This window comes from Lontra canadensis, unplaced genomic scaffold (genome assembly GCF_010015895.1).
Source record: "Lontra canadensis isolate GAN:19392208 unplaced genomic scaffold, GSC_riverotter_1.0 scaffold28, whole genome shotgun sequence".
Lineage (NCBI taxonomy): Eukaryota > Metazoa > Chordata > Mammalia > Carnivora > Mustelidae > Lontra > Lontra canadensis.
In genome coordinates this window covers 15,816,883-15,833,844 of record NW_022631022.1, presented here as the reverse complement: position 1 = coordinate 15,833,844, position 16,962 = coordinate 15,816,883, and the positions used below count along the sequence as shown (strand labels likewise).

Here is a 16,962-nt window from a genome sequence, read left to right as displayed (position 1 = left end):
CCCCGGCAGGGGGCCCCATGCAGAAACCCCACCCAACCCAGCCTGCACTCAGGCTCTTCCTGGGATACAGGAGCTTATTGCAGAGCTCCCCTATTCTTTCTTTTCAAAGAAATTATAATTGTTAGGTCTTATTACAAGAAAAATAATATATGCAGTCAGAAGACACATAAAGTAAGTATGGATTAAAAAGTTGTCCTTAAAAAATTACTCTTCAGGGGCGCCTGGGTGGCTCAGTGGGTTAAAGCCTCTGCTTTCGGCTCAGGTCATGATCCCAGGGTCCTGGGATCGAGCCCCACATTGGGCTTTCTGCTCAGCAGGAAGCCTGCTTCTTCCTCTCTCTCTCTGCCTGCCTCTCTGCCTACTTGTGATCTCTGTCAAATAAATAAATAAAAATCTTAAAAAAAAAAATTACTCTTCAATCCCACTCTCTAGAAGATTCCACTGTTCCTCTCTCTAGAATTTTCCTTTATGAAAATCTACATATTATAAATGTATTCCTAAATCAATAGGCTCTTGCCGACCTCACTACAATTGCTACTACTACACAACTGGGTTTTAGTTGAAGACTGTTCTGAACCAATCAACACGTCCTTTCCAACGGCTACCTGTCACTCCTCGGTGTGGGCCAACCATCCAACTGCACCTACACGTGCGGTCTTAAAATGGGTCTCCTCCAGCAGCCCTGTGGTTTTAGACCGGTTGCTGGCAGGCCATTTAATTTTGCCAGTGTTAACTATTTAGTAAAATCCCAGAAAGCAAGGAGCGAGGGATTTAATCTACTTTTTCACAGGGCACAGCCAGCGAGATTGCTGCAGGGAGAGGGGAGGAGAGGCGAGGGGAGGAGAGGAGAAGGGCTTCTGGGGAGCAGCTTGCATGGGCCCAAGGCTGGCTCCCTCCATGAACAATTCCATTGCTAGAGAAAGAGCTGACTGCAGATTCTTGCCCAGGGAGAGACGCGGCTGAGTAAGTCCAAATACCCCAATTCTTACCTCTCCGGGTAAGCTCTGTCCTCTTTACCCAACCTTTTCGGCTCCCTGCCCAGTTCAAATGCCTCCTCCTCCAGGAGCCCTCCCCACCAGCCTGGTCAGCATAGAGGTCTCCCTTCTGACACCGGGGCCAGACAGGCTAAGGCAGACGTGCAGCTCTACCCTTTATCAGCTGTGAGACCTTAGAGGAGTCAGTGGACCTCTCTGGGCCTCTGTTTTCTCCCAGTGCAAGGACCACACACGTGATACTACACATCAAGGCAGAGCAGGTGCTCAGTTCACGTTAGCAAAAGCTATGAATGGATCACAGCTATAACCATTTCCTTCATCTTTATGGGATGCTTGCTGACCTGTGAGTTTCAGGAAGACGGGACCTTGCTCTATCCATCCCAGCACCTCTAATGGTGCCTGGTTTGTTTGCTCAGTGTGCACTTGCTGAGTAAGTAAGTGATAATGTTGCAAAAGGCAGACATGGAGGGGCTGGGAAGTAAGTCCACACAGTGACTCTGTCTGAAAAGGGCCATCCACCTCCCAGATCCACGCCTCCTCTCCGAGGCCCACTGAAATACAGCTAGAACAGTTCATGGGGACAAGGAGCTTCCGTGGAGTGTGTCCTGCTTCCTGGAAATGTGAACCTGTGAGCAAGCATCAGAAATCTGGAACAAAGGCTGTGGTGGCTGTTCGGAGAACACAGGCTTTTCAAAGCTGCTGCGCGTCCAAGCCTGGGAGGGTGATTTCCTGCCATAGCGTGTTGGACATCAGTGTTCTCTTTGCAACAGAGGAAAGGAAATTTCCCTATACTTCTCATCTTCAAGTACAAAAGCACCCCCTGTGCAGCCAGAAAGTCCCCTGAGGTGTCCTTTGCCCAGCTTGAAGGCAGAGTCGGGAGTGGCCCGGCAGGCTTCAGGAAGCAAAGAGGGGAGCCCTGGCCTCCAAGGCTTATCTCTTGGGGCGAGGGCAGATGCTAGCGCTTACTGGGCGTGGGTGGGGTCTGCTCATCACAGTCTTGGTTGCAAAAAAGAGAGTGAAACAAAAGTTTCTCCCCAGCGGGGCAGGGGTTGCTGGCTGGCAACGATTCACCTGCCTTGCTGTTCTGTGTCACCGCCCCAGTCCCTCCGCAGGCAGACAGAGCGCGGCCGGCTGGCCTCAGGCTGCACTTCAATCCCCTGTGGCCCGCCCTGACCTCAGAGGACTTTGTGCTGCAATACAGTGCCATGTGTGTGGGGGGGGGTGACAAGCAGGGAGACATAGAATCAAGTCCGCCATCCAAGAAGAGATGGAGCACACCACTTCGCTGTAGCCTGTTTCCAGTTGCTAGTACTTCCAATACCGGGATGGGAGAGGAAGTCACCAGCACCCCCCCATCCACCGCCAACCCCCCAAGACCGGCTAAGTGCCTGGAACCGAGCCCGCTCTGGAGGACTCATCCCTCCTGTGATATTTCATGCCAGAACACAAGCACGTCGAAGCAGGCGGCCCACAGGCCCTAAGTGTGTGCCTGTCTTCGCGCGTGTGTCAAGTGCCAATGCCCTGGGCTCAGAGGATAGGGCCCCTTACAGGAGAGGCTGATGGGGAAGAGCTTCCTCCCTGAGTACGGGTAATTGGATTATGCACATCATGCTTTAATGCCTTTGCTGGCTGATTTAATGCTTCACTTCTCAGGTTCATGATTTGGGTTAAACTTAGTGAAGCTGTCTAAGCATTTCCAAAGCCTAGACCCACTAAGGATACCCACCAGAGGAAACCCAGAGTTCTGTCTGCATAAAATGGACACTTACGGACCCCCCAGGATGGGGGGAGCATCACTGGGCCTTCCCTGTTCCTGCTACCTTGCATGGCTGCCCCCCCGCCCCACAGCTCCGCACTGGACCGCGCTTCCGTGCAGAGAGAGCTTTGAGAGCTCCCAACAATGCCTGCTATCCTATTTCGGAGATGGGGACTGGCTCGGGGAGGCAAGCACAGCCCGCCCGGACTGAGAGCCAGCACGCCCTCTCCCCTCCACGCCGCCGGCCTGAAAAGAAACTGATGCATTCCGAAGCATGCCCTTCTCCTCCTTCTTCCTCCTGGAAAACTCTGTCAAGTGAATCCTGCCCATCTGCATCCCGGAGTGAATGCAAAACCCTCAGGAAGGGCTTCAGAATACCGCGTGTCTGTGACAAGCTACGATCTCCCTCGTCTCCCCCCCCAGCCCCGCCCCATCAAATCAACACTTTAGAACATGTCTTCCGCTAACCAATGTCCAAGGGAGTACAAACCAAACTGTCAGTGGGCGGGTGGGGTAAAGGCCACGCCGCCCGTCAGGTTCAACAACCTTGGGCCAGCACAGAGCGATGGAAAAGGAGGATTCTGGAAATAGTTGCTAGGTCAGCTCACAGGGTCTATAATCGGCCTAGGGATGCCTTCCGCTAGATGCTGCTCCAGGGACAAGCCTCCCCGCGCCCCGCCCCCATGCACAGGGACCTTGACTCTTTGCGGACCCCTGTCATAATAATGTGGATCCAAGAAACAGGGCCCTAGCACAGTACGGGGTCGACAGTAACAGATCTTTGGGCCCACGGGGAATACCTGAGTTCCCCAGAGAGGGGGTATGCTGGGCCAGCAAGCCTGGGCTCCCCCCATCTGCCCTTTTGTCCCCCGCTCCCTTCACACCAGCCTGATGGCGGTTCTGAGTCTTCCGCCCCAGGATACCCTAGAAATACTCTACGTCGTGTGATAAATAAGCCAGGACAGGTGCCCACACCAGATACACTGCACTGTGGCACCAAGACATGACCTCAGAGTCCTTCAACCCCATGCCCAAGACAGTCAGAAACACCCGACTGAAGCAGGCACACTCTAGAAAACTTACCCAGCCCTCCTCCGTCTGGTCACAACCGGAGAAACTGAGGCCTGGAGGAACTCTGGACGGCCTTGCCCAAAGCCATCCTAGTTCCCGGACCAGGAGGCCAGGCTACTTCTCCTTCCGGACGGGAAAATCCAACACCACCATGGGGTGAGGGGAGAAGCCACCAGTTGCTACTGAGAGCCTCCGGGGCCCGTCCCTGCACCGCGCTTTACCGCTGGGGCCAGAACCCCGGCCCTGCGGTGCACCCCCCGCCCCCCACCTCCACCCCACCTTCCCCAGTCAGCTGTCGGCAGCCAGCCCGCTCGCCCCACTCCTCCCAGGGAGCAGAGCCGCCCCTGCTTCCCAGAGTGCAGTCAGGCCCGGCTCCCTGGCGCGCAGGCCTCAGCTGTCCGGAATTCCTGCCTTGTGAGGCTCTGTCAGGCGCGGCGAGGAGACAGCCTCCTGCTTAATGACAGGCCGACGGCTGCATTCACTCAGAGCCGGAGAAGCAATTACCTTGGAAATGGGGGTCACAGGCCCCACTCGTTGGCTTTAATTGAATTCCAATATCTGCCTCGAGCTGCCTTGACCTAACTTGTAGCTTCCTAAATACTACTTAAAGGAAGTGGAGCTAATCCAAGCTGCACTTCCTCCCCAATCTCACTCTTTTCTTAGAATTTAGAAAAAAGTTATTTTCATAAGAGGATTTTAATTCCAAAGAGGGAGGCAGGAGTGGTAGAGGGGGCACCTACCGGGGCCACTGCGCGGACGGGAAGGCTTGGCCTAGAAAGGGGACCGGGACGAGAACATGGAAGAGGAGGAATTTTGGAGGACAGAACCCATGGCGCACTTCCCGCCCTGGGGCCGCTTTCCACTGCTGCTGGAGAGCCGCCAGACTGCCATCACGCCAGCCGTGAACTGGTCCCTGAGACCGGGGCCCCCAGGGGCCCCAGGCGGGCTGACCAGTGAGTGGGGCGGGGAGGAGGCCGGAGCTGGGAGTCAGCCCTCAGGCTTCTGGCTGACTTCGTGCCCATCCTCGAATCATGCCCCTCTCTGTGAAATGAGGGCATTGGCAAGATCCGTGAACCATGGAGGCCCCACCCCTCAGGGACATTTGGCTGACATCTGGAGACATTTTTGGGTTCCAGTGGCATCCAGTGGGTAGAAGCCAGCATTGCTGCTAGACATCCTATAGTGCACAGAACAGGCCCCACAACAAAGCATCCGGCCCCAAACTTGACAGTGTCAAGGCTGAAAAAGCTCAGGCCGGCTGATCTCAGGGACAATAAACTTTACGAAAGCACAGTTTCCCCATCAGGGTGCCGCCCCCCAGCCCAATGGCTAAAGACACAAACCACTTACTCACAGTCCTCTTTCCGGACTCTGCTCTGCTCCCCCCAAGCATTGCCAGGCTTCAGACCAGACGAATGCTTCCATGCCCTCTTGCGGCAGCGTTCAGCAGCCGCCACGGGGCTGAGACCAGGACAGAAACTGGTCACTGTCACAGGTCCCCACAGCAGGACGATGGAGCAGCAGAAGCCACCAGCATCCCTCTGTCCCTCTGCCCCCAGCCTCCCTGCACATGTGGCCCCAGAAGATGGTCCACTCCCTCCTTTAACAGACGCAGAAACTGAGGCCTCGGAAGAGACAGGACCTGCCGAGGTCACACAGGAAAGAACCGTAACTAGAATGTATGTCTCGGGGTTTCTGCCCCAGACCGAAAACCCACGAGTTATCCTTTATCCCACCAAGCAGAACATTCTGGGACTATCCGTTCCACCTTGAAATCATGACCTCACACGAGAACAAAAGAGAAATGAGGACCAAGCAGGGTCCCAGACGTCAGTCATTTGGGCCACTGCTTCACAAAAATCTGGAAAACTTTAGAAACACACATTCCCAGCCCCACCCCCAGACCTATGGAAAAGAGCTCCACAGTGCGTGTTCTGGAATTTATATCGCTCAGAAGCCCCCTGACCCTCCTTCATTTTAGGGACAAAAGGTGGAGAAAACACCTGAGGCTAAGAGTTTTGCCCAGAGGGACATGCAAAAACTGTTTGTCCTCAGCTGCTTCTCTTAAATATCCCTAGCCTCACACCAAAGCAGGAGAGAGATGCTCTGTGAATCCACGAAATGCATTCAAGATGCGAGCCAGAAAGGGATCTAGGAGAGGAGAGATCCGGCTTCCTTCTTCCACGGAGGGGTCTGACCAGAAGTGGACCTCACAAAGCGGTCCTGGGTATTTTTCCCACTCCCGGAGAGACAGGACTCCCAGAATATCCCGGCTGGAATTCACAAGGGCGCACCAATCACACTCAGTCAGGCAGCTCAGTGCATGGCACAGGAAGGCCCCAACCCAAATTCCACAGCACATCTCAGATCCACAGTACAACAGAGATAATTCTGATCTCAGCTGGCCAAAGAAGGGCAGACCTTTGCCAGGGAGGGGGACACAGGGCAGACAGGGCCCCCCACCAGGGAGGCCTGAGGAGCAGCTGGGTCTGACGGTTATCTCAGAGCCTGCCCCCCCCAACCATGCGGGGGGGGGGGGGGGACACCAAAAGCTGGGGGAGGTTGGGGCTGGAGAGTTTAGAGGTGGATCTGAGGCATGTCAGACAAGCAATCCGCTTGGGGAGCTCATGGGGTGAGAGCCCCAGATGGGTCTAAGCCACGGGAAGCCGGAGCCCTGGGCCTGCCATCCTTTGAGGCCAGCTAAGGTCAGGGTCGATCTCTGGTTATGGTAAATGAGAGGAATAAAAGGGCTATACACACGGTGAGAGGCAGATTGGGGAGTCCACGTACCCCGATGATGGCGTTTAGCTCCGTCATGGTGACCTGCTTGGCACGCTCCACCGCCTGGGCCACCTGCTGCTGGTGCTGGAGGGAACAGGGAAGGGGTGAGCTGCACGGTCTTTCCGACCGAGGGGGGCACAGGGAGGACCGCTGGGGCCAGGGAGGAACGCAGCCCCCACATGAGGCAGAGGAGGCCCGTGAAACAGGTGGGGCCTTTCTACCTTCTGTTTTAAACGCTTTTTAAAAAGCGCGTGTTCAAGCCCCACTTCCTGTACATTGTTTTAAGTTTCAACAGAAATGAGCCCAAACACGGCTGTCAGCCACCCGCCTCCCCTCACCACACGTACAAAAAAAATGTCCTTCCGTGCCTTCGAATGGGAGCCGGGTGGGAGAGGCTAGCCCTCGTTAATGTTCTAAATGCGGGAACAGCGTTTGTCACATAGAAGGGTGTTCCCATTTTTTAGGAGACGCAGCTAGAGTGCGTGCCAAGTCAGGAGACTGGCACTCTACATTCAAGGAGTTCAGAAGTGAGGTCTGTGAATTTACAGATATGCAATCCCTAGCCAAGTAAAGAGGAAAACGAAGATGTGGCTGGAGAGAGAGAGAGAGAAAGTGGCATGATGAATCCTTAAATCAAGAAGGGACGGGGGACGGTTGTCATGATGGGTCCATGCGGGCTCATCAAGTATAATAAATACACCGCTCTGGGGCGGGATGTTGGGAACGGGGACAGCTCTGTACCTTCCACCCGTGGGCTGCTGTGAACCTAAAACCACTCTGAAAAATACATATTTTTTGGTGCATTCATTCCCTTTCGCCTTGGGATAACATCCGCTTCGTGTGCACCTGTCTCCCCTACTGGGCTGTGAGCTCTAGGCCATCACTGTGTCGTGTTTTGGACTCCATCATTTATGGGTTGCTGCTCTGACTCAAGAAACCTAGGAGTCTGGAAGGGAGCTGAGGGGGTGGCCGGGGCCTGCCCCAGCTGGAGTGAGCTATGCTGGACAGACAGCTCACCTGTCTGACCTGGCCCAAGGGGCCTCCTTGGAGACATTTCCCTCGTCTCACCCACTAGCCCCGTCCAGGCCTCAGGTGGCGGTCTCCTAGAAGGCATGCTTAGAAGGTAGTAGGATTGACTGGCCATGCCTCCAGGGAGGACCCTCTGTCCTAGGGGCTGGGGCCCCCTTGGGTACTCATTCCCTTTATAGGGTGTGCCCCTACGCACTATGTGGCCAGGCGTCTTGCTCCTAGATGTTTTCAGGTGTTGGAGATGGGACAGAGAGATGCAGACGCATTTAGGAATGCCCATTTGGATGGGGAATGGGAGGCAAAGAGGGCAACCACTGCCCATTGCTAGTCCCATCAGAAGGCTGGGATCCTCCTCCTTGGTCTCAGGAAGTGGCAGAGAACCAATTCTACCAGAAGAATGAGCAAACACTCCCTCTGATGTGCTGGAGTATTTTCTCTAAAACCCCAGGTTGCTAACTTCAGTCCCTATGAATGAATAGGGGCTGGGGCTCCAGGGGGACCCAGGCGACACCGGGAGGCATTGCACTCGAAAGACGAGAAAGATGCAGGGAAAGAATGTCTTACCTCTTGTGACAGAAAAGGCATGATCTGTGCTAAAATCGTGTTCAATCTCTTCGCAATCTCTGTCTGCAAAAGAAGAGAGATGGTGTGAAGTACAAGCAGATACATCCAGTTGCCGAAATGTCACACAGGGGTCAACGCACACTCCCCTGAAGCCACAGACCCCCTTATCAGGCCCCCTGCCAGGAGGCCTTGCTGAATCCATGGCCCTCCCCCAGCCGGGCTGCCTCGGCTTTGGGGAGCTCCAATTCCCTATCTGAGGGGGGTCTCCATGTTTGGCTTAGACCAGAGAATCTGCCGGCTCTGGATGGAAGCCCTAATTAAAAAAAATTAAAAATAAATAAATAAAACAAGAACCACCCCCAACCCCCGGCGCCCTCTGCCGTACACCCCAGTAAAACCTATTATCTGAGTTAAGCGCACTGTGGTGAGGACTTGGTTGTGCCCAATGGCAACAGCTAGACAGGTTCTCCGGCTCAGACGAAGCAGGTGACCAGAAGTCCCCAGGGCCACAGGTGCCTTTGAGGGTCTCCTTCAGCCCTCTCCACTTCTTTCTTGGCCTCTCCCCCACCAGACAGATCCCTCCCTCACACACCCTGAAATCCCACCATGAGTGCCTCCCCATCTTAGGGTTACAACATGCCTTCTTGTAGCAGCTACTCACGGGTAAGTTGTTGGAACCCCAATCCTTCCTAGAAGTAGATCATGAGCTGAGCCCTTCTCTGCTCCACCCCCAACATGCCAGGCAAGATCATATTTAGGTAAGTACCAACTGCTTCTCCCACTCCTGTCCTATGTGAACCCCCGATCTCGGATCCAGAGCAGTTTGGGGAAAAAAAAAAAAAATAGAGCCCAATGCTTAACTGTGTCCAGACAGGAAGGACTAGACTGACAGACAGGGCTCAGGACCGACCGCCTTCCTCAACTCCTGCTGAATCCCGAGGCCCCCAGGACCGACGTCCCAGCGCGGGCTTCAAAGCTCTCATCAGCACACAGCAATCTTCCAGAAACAAAACCATGACAACAGCCTTTAAAAATCTCTGATCATCTGCATGTCAAATGGCTCTCAATGAGAAATCTGGTGCACTTAAAATAAAAACAACGCTGTCTGAAGGCTTACAGGGTGCAGACCTTGGGAGAATTCCTGGGGTTAGCACCCCCCACCTCCCTCTAACCCCCGGCCACTAAGGAGGACCCATCTGGTTGGGGAAGTGCCAAGACAGAGAATGGGCTAGCGTGGCCCTACATCCTGGGGCTGCCGGCCACAGCAGGCAGGCTCCAACACGGGGACAGTCTGTCTACCCCATGGGGGCGTCCTGGGTGGGGTCCAGGGACTGGTCCTCTCTCCTGGAACACTCTGATCCTCAGGACAGGGCCAGAGTTGCTCCCTGTGGGCATCTGGGGTGGAACAATTCTTTGTTGCAAAGGACCGAATGACCCACTGAATGCCAGTAATGGGTCCCACTTCCAAATTCCAGGGTGGAGAGAGAGCGTTCCCCTAGCTACGACTTCTCGGCCTTACCACCCCATTTGCCATTTGGGTACGCTCCAGTAAGGACACTGGACACCAGGGCTTCTCAGCTTCAGTGCTGTTGACACTGAGGCCAGATACTTCCTTGCTGTACGGAGCTGTTCTTTGCACCATCTCTGGGCTTGACCCACTAAATACCCATCATTTATATTGTAAGGAATCTAAGAAGATGACTAAGTAATTACTGTATAAATTATTAATCTAAGTAAGTGGGAAGAGTTCTTCTCTCCAACAGTATCTTCTCTTCCAAACAGGATCCTTCCTCATTTCTGTTCATCCCTCCCTTGATTGACAGTGGGGAAAGGGAAGGAAATAGGATCAAGGTTGTATCTGGCAGGAGTTCTAGAACAATCCCCTACATCTCAGTCCAAAATTGCATAGGGTAACACGGTCCTTCAACCATCAGATGTCCATGTGCCCCATCAGAACAGAAGGACATATTAAAAACGGGAAACAGACATAAATTAGACCAAACAGGCTCACTGGTCCAAAGGCCTCTTACCACCAACAACCAGCACAGCAGTGCCCGGCACACAGTAGGTACTTGATAAATATTTAGCCAAAAAGAGTATCACTAGCCTCCCTGCATTGATTTTCCAAGGCCCCCATGGCTGAAGATCTGGGCCTGGCCCATGGTGGGTGACATCTGCGGCCAGGGTGGCAATGGACGGAATGCTGACATACAAGTGGGAGGCAGGGCAGGCAGGGCGCCCTTCACCAACAGGGTGAGGCACGGCCATCCCCATGGGTCTCTGCCTCCTGCCCTCCCAACCCTGAGACAGAAAGGCGGGAAGCAGGCAGGATCTGAACCTTCCCAGTTACTCTGGCCTACACAGCAGGTCCAGCTCTCACACAACCTCTGGGGCAGGTGGTTATCAACGGGTTTCCCATCTGTTGCTTACTTCCGCTAGCATATAGGTCAAGTGTCAGGGTCTTGGAAGTTGCAGGAAAAATATGAAAAGGAGCTGGCCTTCCCCTTCCCCATACCCTTTAGCAAACATGTGGCCACAGCTTTTGCCCAGGTGGAATCTTCCTGCAGGGTTTGGTTGGGAGTCCAGCATCTTCCAGTTTTAAGGAAAAGGGACCTGCTGAGATTTCCCGTAGCTGTGCCCAGCTCCAGCCTTGGCCTCCCAGGCCACCAGGTAGTTCTGAGCAAGTTCCCAGTGTCACCCTTCCACCCCCACTAGAAGCAGGTCCTGCCTCCTTTGCCCACCTCCGAAGACCACAAACATCAGAACCACTCCACACAGACAGGGAACCTTCTGGAGCCCTGGGATATAGGCATTTGGGCCCTTTCCTGGGCCCAAACTCCAGGAAGGCCTAGCTGCATGAGACAGAATGAAACAGGGTTGGGAGGTGGGCAGAGAGTGGGTGGGTTGGGGTAGGGGAAGCACACTTGGCCAGTGTTTATAGTAAACCAGGGCTTCCCTATCCCTGGGTCCGGGCCTGGGGTGGGCTTCCCATACCCATTCCGTCCCTCCCAGCTGTCACTGCAGGGTGATCCCCTGCCTTGGAGTGACACTCCCCTGCTGGCCTCCCTAAATGGCAGAAGCAGGGAGTAAACCTTACCCATCTCTCTGTGATTGCCCCACCCCTGGGAATGGGCTCAGCGTACCAGTGCACGAAGAATGGACAGGACCATCCTCCTCAAGGACTTTTCCTTAACACTGATTTTTTGGAGGATGGTGATCCCAGAGGGGAAGCTCCTAGAAATGTAAGCTGGACAGAAAGCCACTCTTCACAACAACAACCATCATGACCGTTACCATGCACCACCCCAGCTGCCCCCACGCATTTCCCACATGTGAGCTCATAACACCCTCCAGGGAAGGCCCTTCCAATGAGAGCTTCACGTTTCAGATGGGGAAACTGAGGCCTGCCCAGCAATGAAGCAACCACACTAAACGACTTCCTACCAAGAAGCCCGATTTGGACATTTTGAGAGAGCTTGGAGAAGTATTTTTGAAAGAAAAACTACCATCAGGGTTAATCATTGACAGCATTTCCGATTAGAACAGCTGTTAAAACAGCATTTGGTCCAACACAAATAAGCCCTAAACATTCAGTTCCAAGAAAGGGGGGAAAAGAAATTAAGACATGTGACTTCCACAATTAGGACAGATCACAAATCACAAACTGGAACCAGACCACACGTTGGAAAACTCCTCCTGGCAACCCAAAGCACTGTGTTATCAATAAGGCAGCCGCACGTGGTCCACATGGGTCGCCCAAAGCCACCGCCTTTGAGTGAGGTCCTCAGATGAGGACCTGGGAGAAGGTAGGTGCCGGCGGCGGGAAGACCGCTGACTTTGGAAAGAGGTGTTTGGGGAGGCGGGCACAGACTTTGAATGTTTCTTTTCAAGTGTGGTTCAAAGAAGGCAGCTTGGCTGGTGGGAAAACACTATTCCTTGGAAGGAGCTAATCTAGCAGACACAGACAGAAGCAGCTCGGAGACACGTGCCCAGAGACCCCGCGAGATTCAGAATCTGTGCTCCCAACTGGGCACGGGGAATAACATCTGCCCAGCGTCTCCGGTGAAATGGTTAGGCTAATAAATGATGGAAAACAAGATGGGGTTGGGGGCAAGTGACTTTCCCAAGGAGCAATCTGCTCAGCGTGCCTGCCTAGCTCCCGTGCGTGCCATGATCATCTCAGGAAAGCAGGACCTGCAACCATCTTGCTGGAAACCGAGGGTCCTTTAGCACCCCCAGGCCCTGCCTCTCCTCCCATCACAGTCCAGCCACAGGCCCCAGACCCAGGGCGCCGAAAGACGCCAGCCTCAATCTGGTCTTGGTTCTCACCTGCCAGTCTCCTGCTCCTGGGCTTTTGCAGCCGGCCAGGCTTTGGCCGCATCCCCCATCTTTCTTTTTCTTGAAAATGTAGCGGACTGCTCAACCCAGTCCGCAGCCACCTCCCCGCAACGGTCTCCCTGCTATTTATTTCAAACTGCCCTGTTGTCTGTCCCCGCAGGCTTTCGGGAATACATACATCGTTGTAACCTCAGCTCCATAAAAACAAGGCGAGGAAGAACCCTGGCACTTTAAAGAGCATGTTATGACCCACAGCCATGATGAACCAAGCTGGCTCCCACCCCCCACCCCCCAGCCCTGCCTCCATCTAGCTGTGTGGCTTTGGGCAAATCGCTACCCTCCTCCGGGGTCCAACTGCGTTGTCTGCAACACAGGGCAGCAGAGAGGTAACTTGGAAGATCCGGGAGTTGTCACTGCGTCTCAGCCTGCTAACGGTTCCTGAAGGGCGCTGTGACATGTCCTTCCTCCAAACAGCTCAGGAATCGAGAGCACGGCAAGAATTTAAAGGGTGATGAGGAAGGAGAGAGAGCCACTTCACGATGTGGCTGGGCGGCCGCTGCCTGGGGTTCAGTCCCCAGGACCAGGCTTCATAGCACAGAGGGTTCGACAGCAGTGACATGCCATCTGTCAGTCCCGAGCAGCCGCGGTAGGAAGGGCTCATCCTGCTCGCCCAGGACCTTCTCCTCCAGAAACATGCGTGTTTGGGGTGGGGGGTGGGACTCCACGGTTCTTGAATTTTAATCAGGTATTACCAGGTTCTCTGACTCGAGCTCTGGGGTATTCCAGAGGAGTCTGCTTCATCTCGAATTAAACTCAGAGGGGCACAAGGGGCGGGAGACGGAGGCCGCAGCAGCCGGGTGCCATAACCACGAAGCAATCAAATGTTGAAAGATTCTGGAACGATGTGCCTGAGTACTTTTAACTTAAAATATCCCATCGCATGTCCCAGGCAATTCTAAATTGATAGGCCCTCAATTATTGGACTAGACCATGAAATTCCTTGCCAGGCAGTTTCTCCTCAGTCGGAGCTTAGACGATTCTGAAAGAAAGCAAGTGGCTGTTTTATCACCAGTGGGAAGGAAGTCCAGGGACAAAGAGGGGTGATACCTCCAGGAAACACTGGGACGGGGTTCCCCAGCCCCGCTCCAGCCCCACCACAGGCTCTACGGGAAAGGAGCATCCAGGGTCTTAAAGGAGGGGGCAAATAAATGAGCCACTCAGCAGCCCAGGGAGATAATGGCCCCTGCTTCTGGAAGGGCCGGGAGGGTTTCCATCACGGATCACTCAGTGATAGGTGAGCCTCCATAAAGGCCCTTTTAGCACTGACATATTGATCAAATTATATATAACTACAATGCCATTAAATATTTATGCCTTCTGAGGAAGCCTGCTGAATTCTTTATGCCAGGAGGGCTGGATATAAGAAAAGGCCCAGCCCCGTGTGACCCTGAGGATCTGCCTCCTGAGGGAGGGAACAGGACAGGACACTGGCTGTGGTCAGCCTGGACCTGGCACTCGGCGATAGCCCCCATGCCCCTCACACAGGTAAGGAGGGCAAGGAACATTCGACACACTTGCCCCCACCCAGCTAAGACAGATGAAAGGCAAGAGACTCCAGGGTGCCCAGCTTGGGACATGGCCCTCCACATGCCACCCTGGACGGAATCCCACCTTCCCTTCCTCTGCCTACCAGGAATCTCTGGCACTTTCTTCCAAGAGTCTAGGGAGTAAGGGAACTGGGAATGGTGAAGTCAAGCAAGGAAGGGGAAAGAGCTTGTGGGGAGAGGGGCAAGAGAAGAGGCATCTAGAACACTGACCCCAGAAGAATTGGCAAGGCGAAGTCCCAGGTCTGTCCTATACTCAGGCCTCAGTTCCTACTGCATGAAAGAGGCAGATCGGGGTGCAGTATAGTCATCAGAGCTCTCAAAAATGAATTAGGTGTGTGTGAGAGCGAGCATCCTGTCCTTAGGAGCATTCAATGGCCACCTAACTGGGACAAGGGTTAGATACCACTCCACGGGAGGGACCTGGGCCTAGGTGACAGCCGAGTCCCTCCCTGGCTCTCAGACTCCACGACTTTCATTTCTCAGACTCTCAATTTCCATCCACCGGGTTTCCTGTTAACAAGATCCAATAATCTTTAAATATTTGTTCACTTTAATTTCTTGGTTCCCAAACACATTAAACTCTGCTTGCTTCCCACCCCCACTCCAGGGGATGGCCCTCAAAGAGCTTGCTTGTGTAGACAGAACAGGGAAAGCCTTTGCCGATTAGACCTTCCCCCAATACCGCCCATTCATTCCAGGCGCCACCAACCGCCACCCCCATCCCTAGAGCCCTCGGTCCCCTCCCTCCCCTCAGATAACCCTCTGCCTCCCTCCCCCACCTTCCCAGACTCCATTGGCCAACTCCTGCCAGGAGGAAAAATTCTCAATTCATCCCTGTGGGGTTGCCATGGCAACCCCCCGCCACCTAATCCCCCTTGGAACATTATGCAAATCTCCCTTTGCCCCTCAACAGGCTGTAAAAGTCACATTACCCTTGCAGAGGCAGCTCGTTAAATTTTGGGGGTCTCCCTGTAAGGTCAGCACTACAAATGGAACATTGGCTAGGACTCTGTAAGGACAGAGGCTCGCTGGGAAATCCGGGTGGCAGGAAAAGAAAATGAGGTGTCGGGGGAGGGGACAGGCGGACTGTGGGCAGACACAGAGCCCCATTCTAGCCACCCACCACCGAGTTCACAGCTAATAAGCAAGACCATCCCTCTTAGACTGAAAGGGTCTCTCCCCCCAGACAAGGATGGCAGGATCATAGGCCGAAAAGATCAAAACGGTTACTCAGAAATTTGTTCATGGGTCAGATGGGACCGCCTCCGAAACCACCACCACATTCAACATCTCAGTTTACAGACAAGGAAAGCTGGGCCCAGAGAAGGCAAGGAGCTGCCCTAGGTCACAAAGCCAGACAGTGGCAACCAACTCTCCCAGCTCTCCAGCCAGAATTCTTCCCCTGACACCAAGGGTTCACACCTGGGGAGCGATTTTGCCCAAGGGACCCTTGGTGATGTCTAGAGAACAGTTAAGGGTGTCACAACGAGAGCAGTGCTCCTGAGAACTAGTGGGCAGAGGCCAGAGGTGCTGCTAACCTTGGGGAACACAGGACAGCCTCACCCCAAAGAATTATCCAGCTTCACATATCAATAATGCCCAGACTGAGACAGCCCGATCTGTGCACGGCGGCCCTACAACCTACCCAATTCTTCAAGGCCTTGTCCGGGGTCTTCCCAGGCCCAGAATCTAAGTCCTGAAGCATATTCAGGTGCGTGTCCTGAAGGCAGCCATGTGGGGAGACCAGGCCTTGATATGGCCTGGGGGACAAGCGGTCTGGCCAGGAGTGAAACAGACTGAGTTTCTGGTTCTGAACCTGCTCCCGGTCTACCGGGGACCACGAGCCAGTGCCTGACCCTCTGCAGACATCTGTGCTCACGGCTGGCATGTGGGGCCAGCCAGCCGCACGTGGGAGGGCTCTAGGAAGTCCTACAACACCCACAGCCCCAAGGATCTCGGCCTCACTCTTGGAGGCCTTCGCAACTTGTGGCACTACATCCTGCTGGGAGAGGACACTGCTGAGGCCTTCCTACACGCTGGGGACTGTGCGAAACAGTCACTGTATATCCATCACCCTACACACACTCCTCCTAGTGCTGCCTGTGACTGCGGGGTCAGACAGAGGAGGCCATGAGCCATGTGGGGCTAGTGGACGTTCGTTACAACTCAATGTCAAACTCAGTTCCTCAGGCATGGCAGCCATGTCTCAGACGGCCCTGTTCTGGCAGGCAGGGGTTCCCATTCTCCCCCCAATACAAACTGAAGTTCACAGAGGTCCCACAGTCAGCCCCAGGTCACACGGCCAGGGGGTCTTGATGGGGGACTCAAACCCAAGGCTGACTCCTAAGCCTGTCGCTTTGCCACCAGGACTGACCACCTCCTGGCAGCTGGTGCTCAGCACGGGACTGCCAGGACACCCCTCTGAAAACCAGTGGCTTCTGATGGAGAAACTCGGAATCCAGAACCGGCACAAAGATGTCAGGAGAAAGTCTTAACAGGGATAGGCCCCAGTCCCCAATGGGGAGCCTGGGCAGGGGGAAAGTGAGGGAAGGTCAGGTAGAGGAGGTCCCCGCGGAAATGTGGTCTGACACAGGTGAGAGAACAGAGAAACTCAAACAGTGTCAGAGAGAATGGTATCTAGAAAGCACTGTACCCACTCCCTTTAAGTAGTCCCTGCAGGCTGTGTACTGCGCACAAGAGGCTAGCATCAAGCCAACAGTGAGAGGACTCCAGCAGGGGCAGACCTGCTCTCCGAGGGCCTCAGGGTTGAGGAGGGTGGGACACAGGGTACCGGACAACACCAACCACCAACCTCAACCAC

At 54.3% G+C, this 16,962-nt stretch overlaps 1 protein-coding gene across 14 annotated transcripts in view; it reads right to left on the bottom strand.

The window, feature by feature from the left end:
• The window catches only part of TLE3 (TLE family member 3, transcriptional corepressor), a 45,145-nt gene that overhangs the window by 15,958 nt on the left and 12,225 nt on the right, over window positions 1–16,962 (bottom strand). For 7 of the 14 annotated variants that reach the window (XM_032864938.1, XM_032864930.1, XM_032864932.1 and 4 more), the window contains exons 5-6: window positions 8,197–8,259; window positions 6,583–6,687 (exon numbers count right to left, since the gene is read on the bottom strand). In XM_032864938.1, the coding sequence (XP_032720829.1) occupies window positions 6,583–6,687; window positions 8,197–8,259 (168 nt within the window). The remainder of the gene's footprint in view (window positions 1–6,582; window positions 6,688–8,196; window positions 8,260–16,962) is intronic. The other 7 variants (XM_032864943.1, XM_032864934.1, XM_032864936.1 and 4 more) reach the window with 2 other exon arrangements.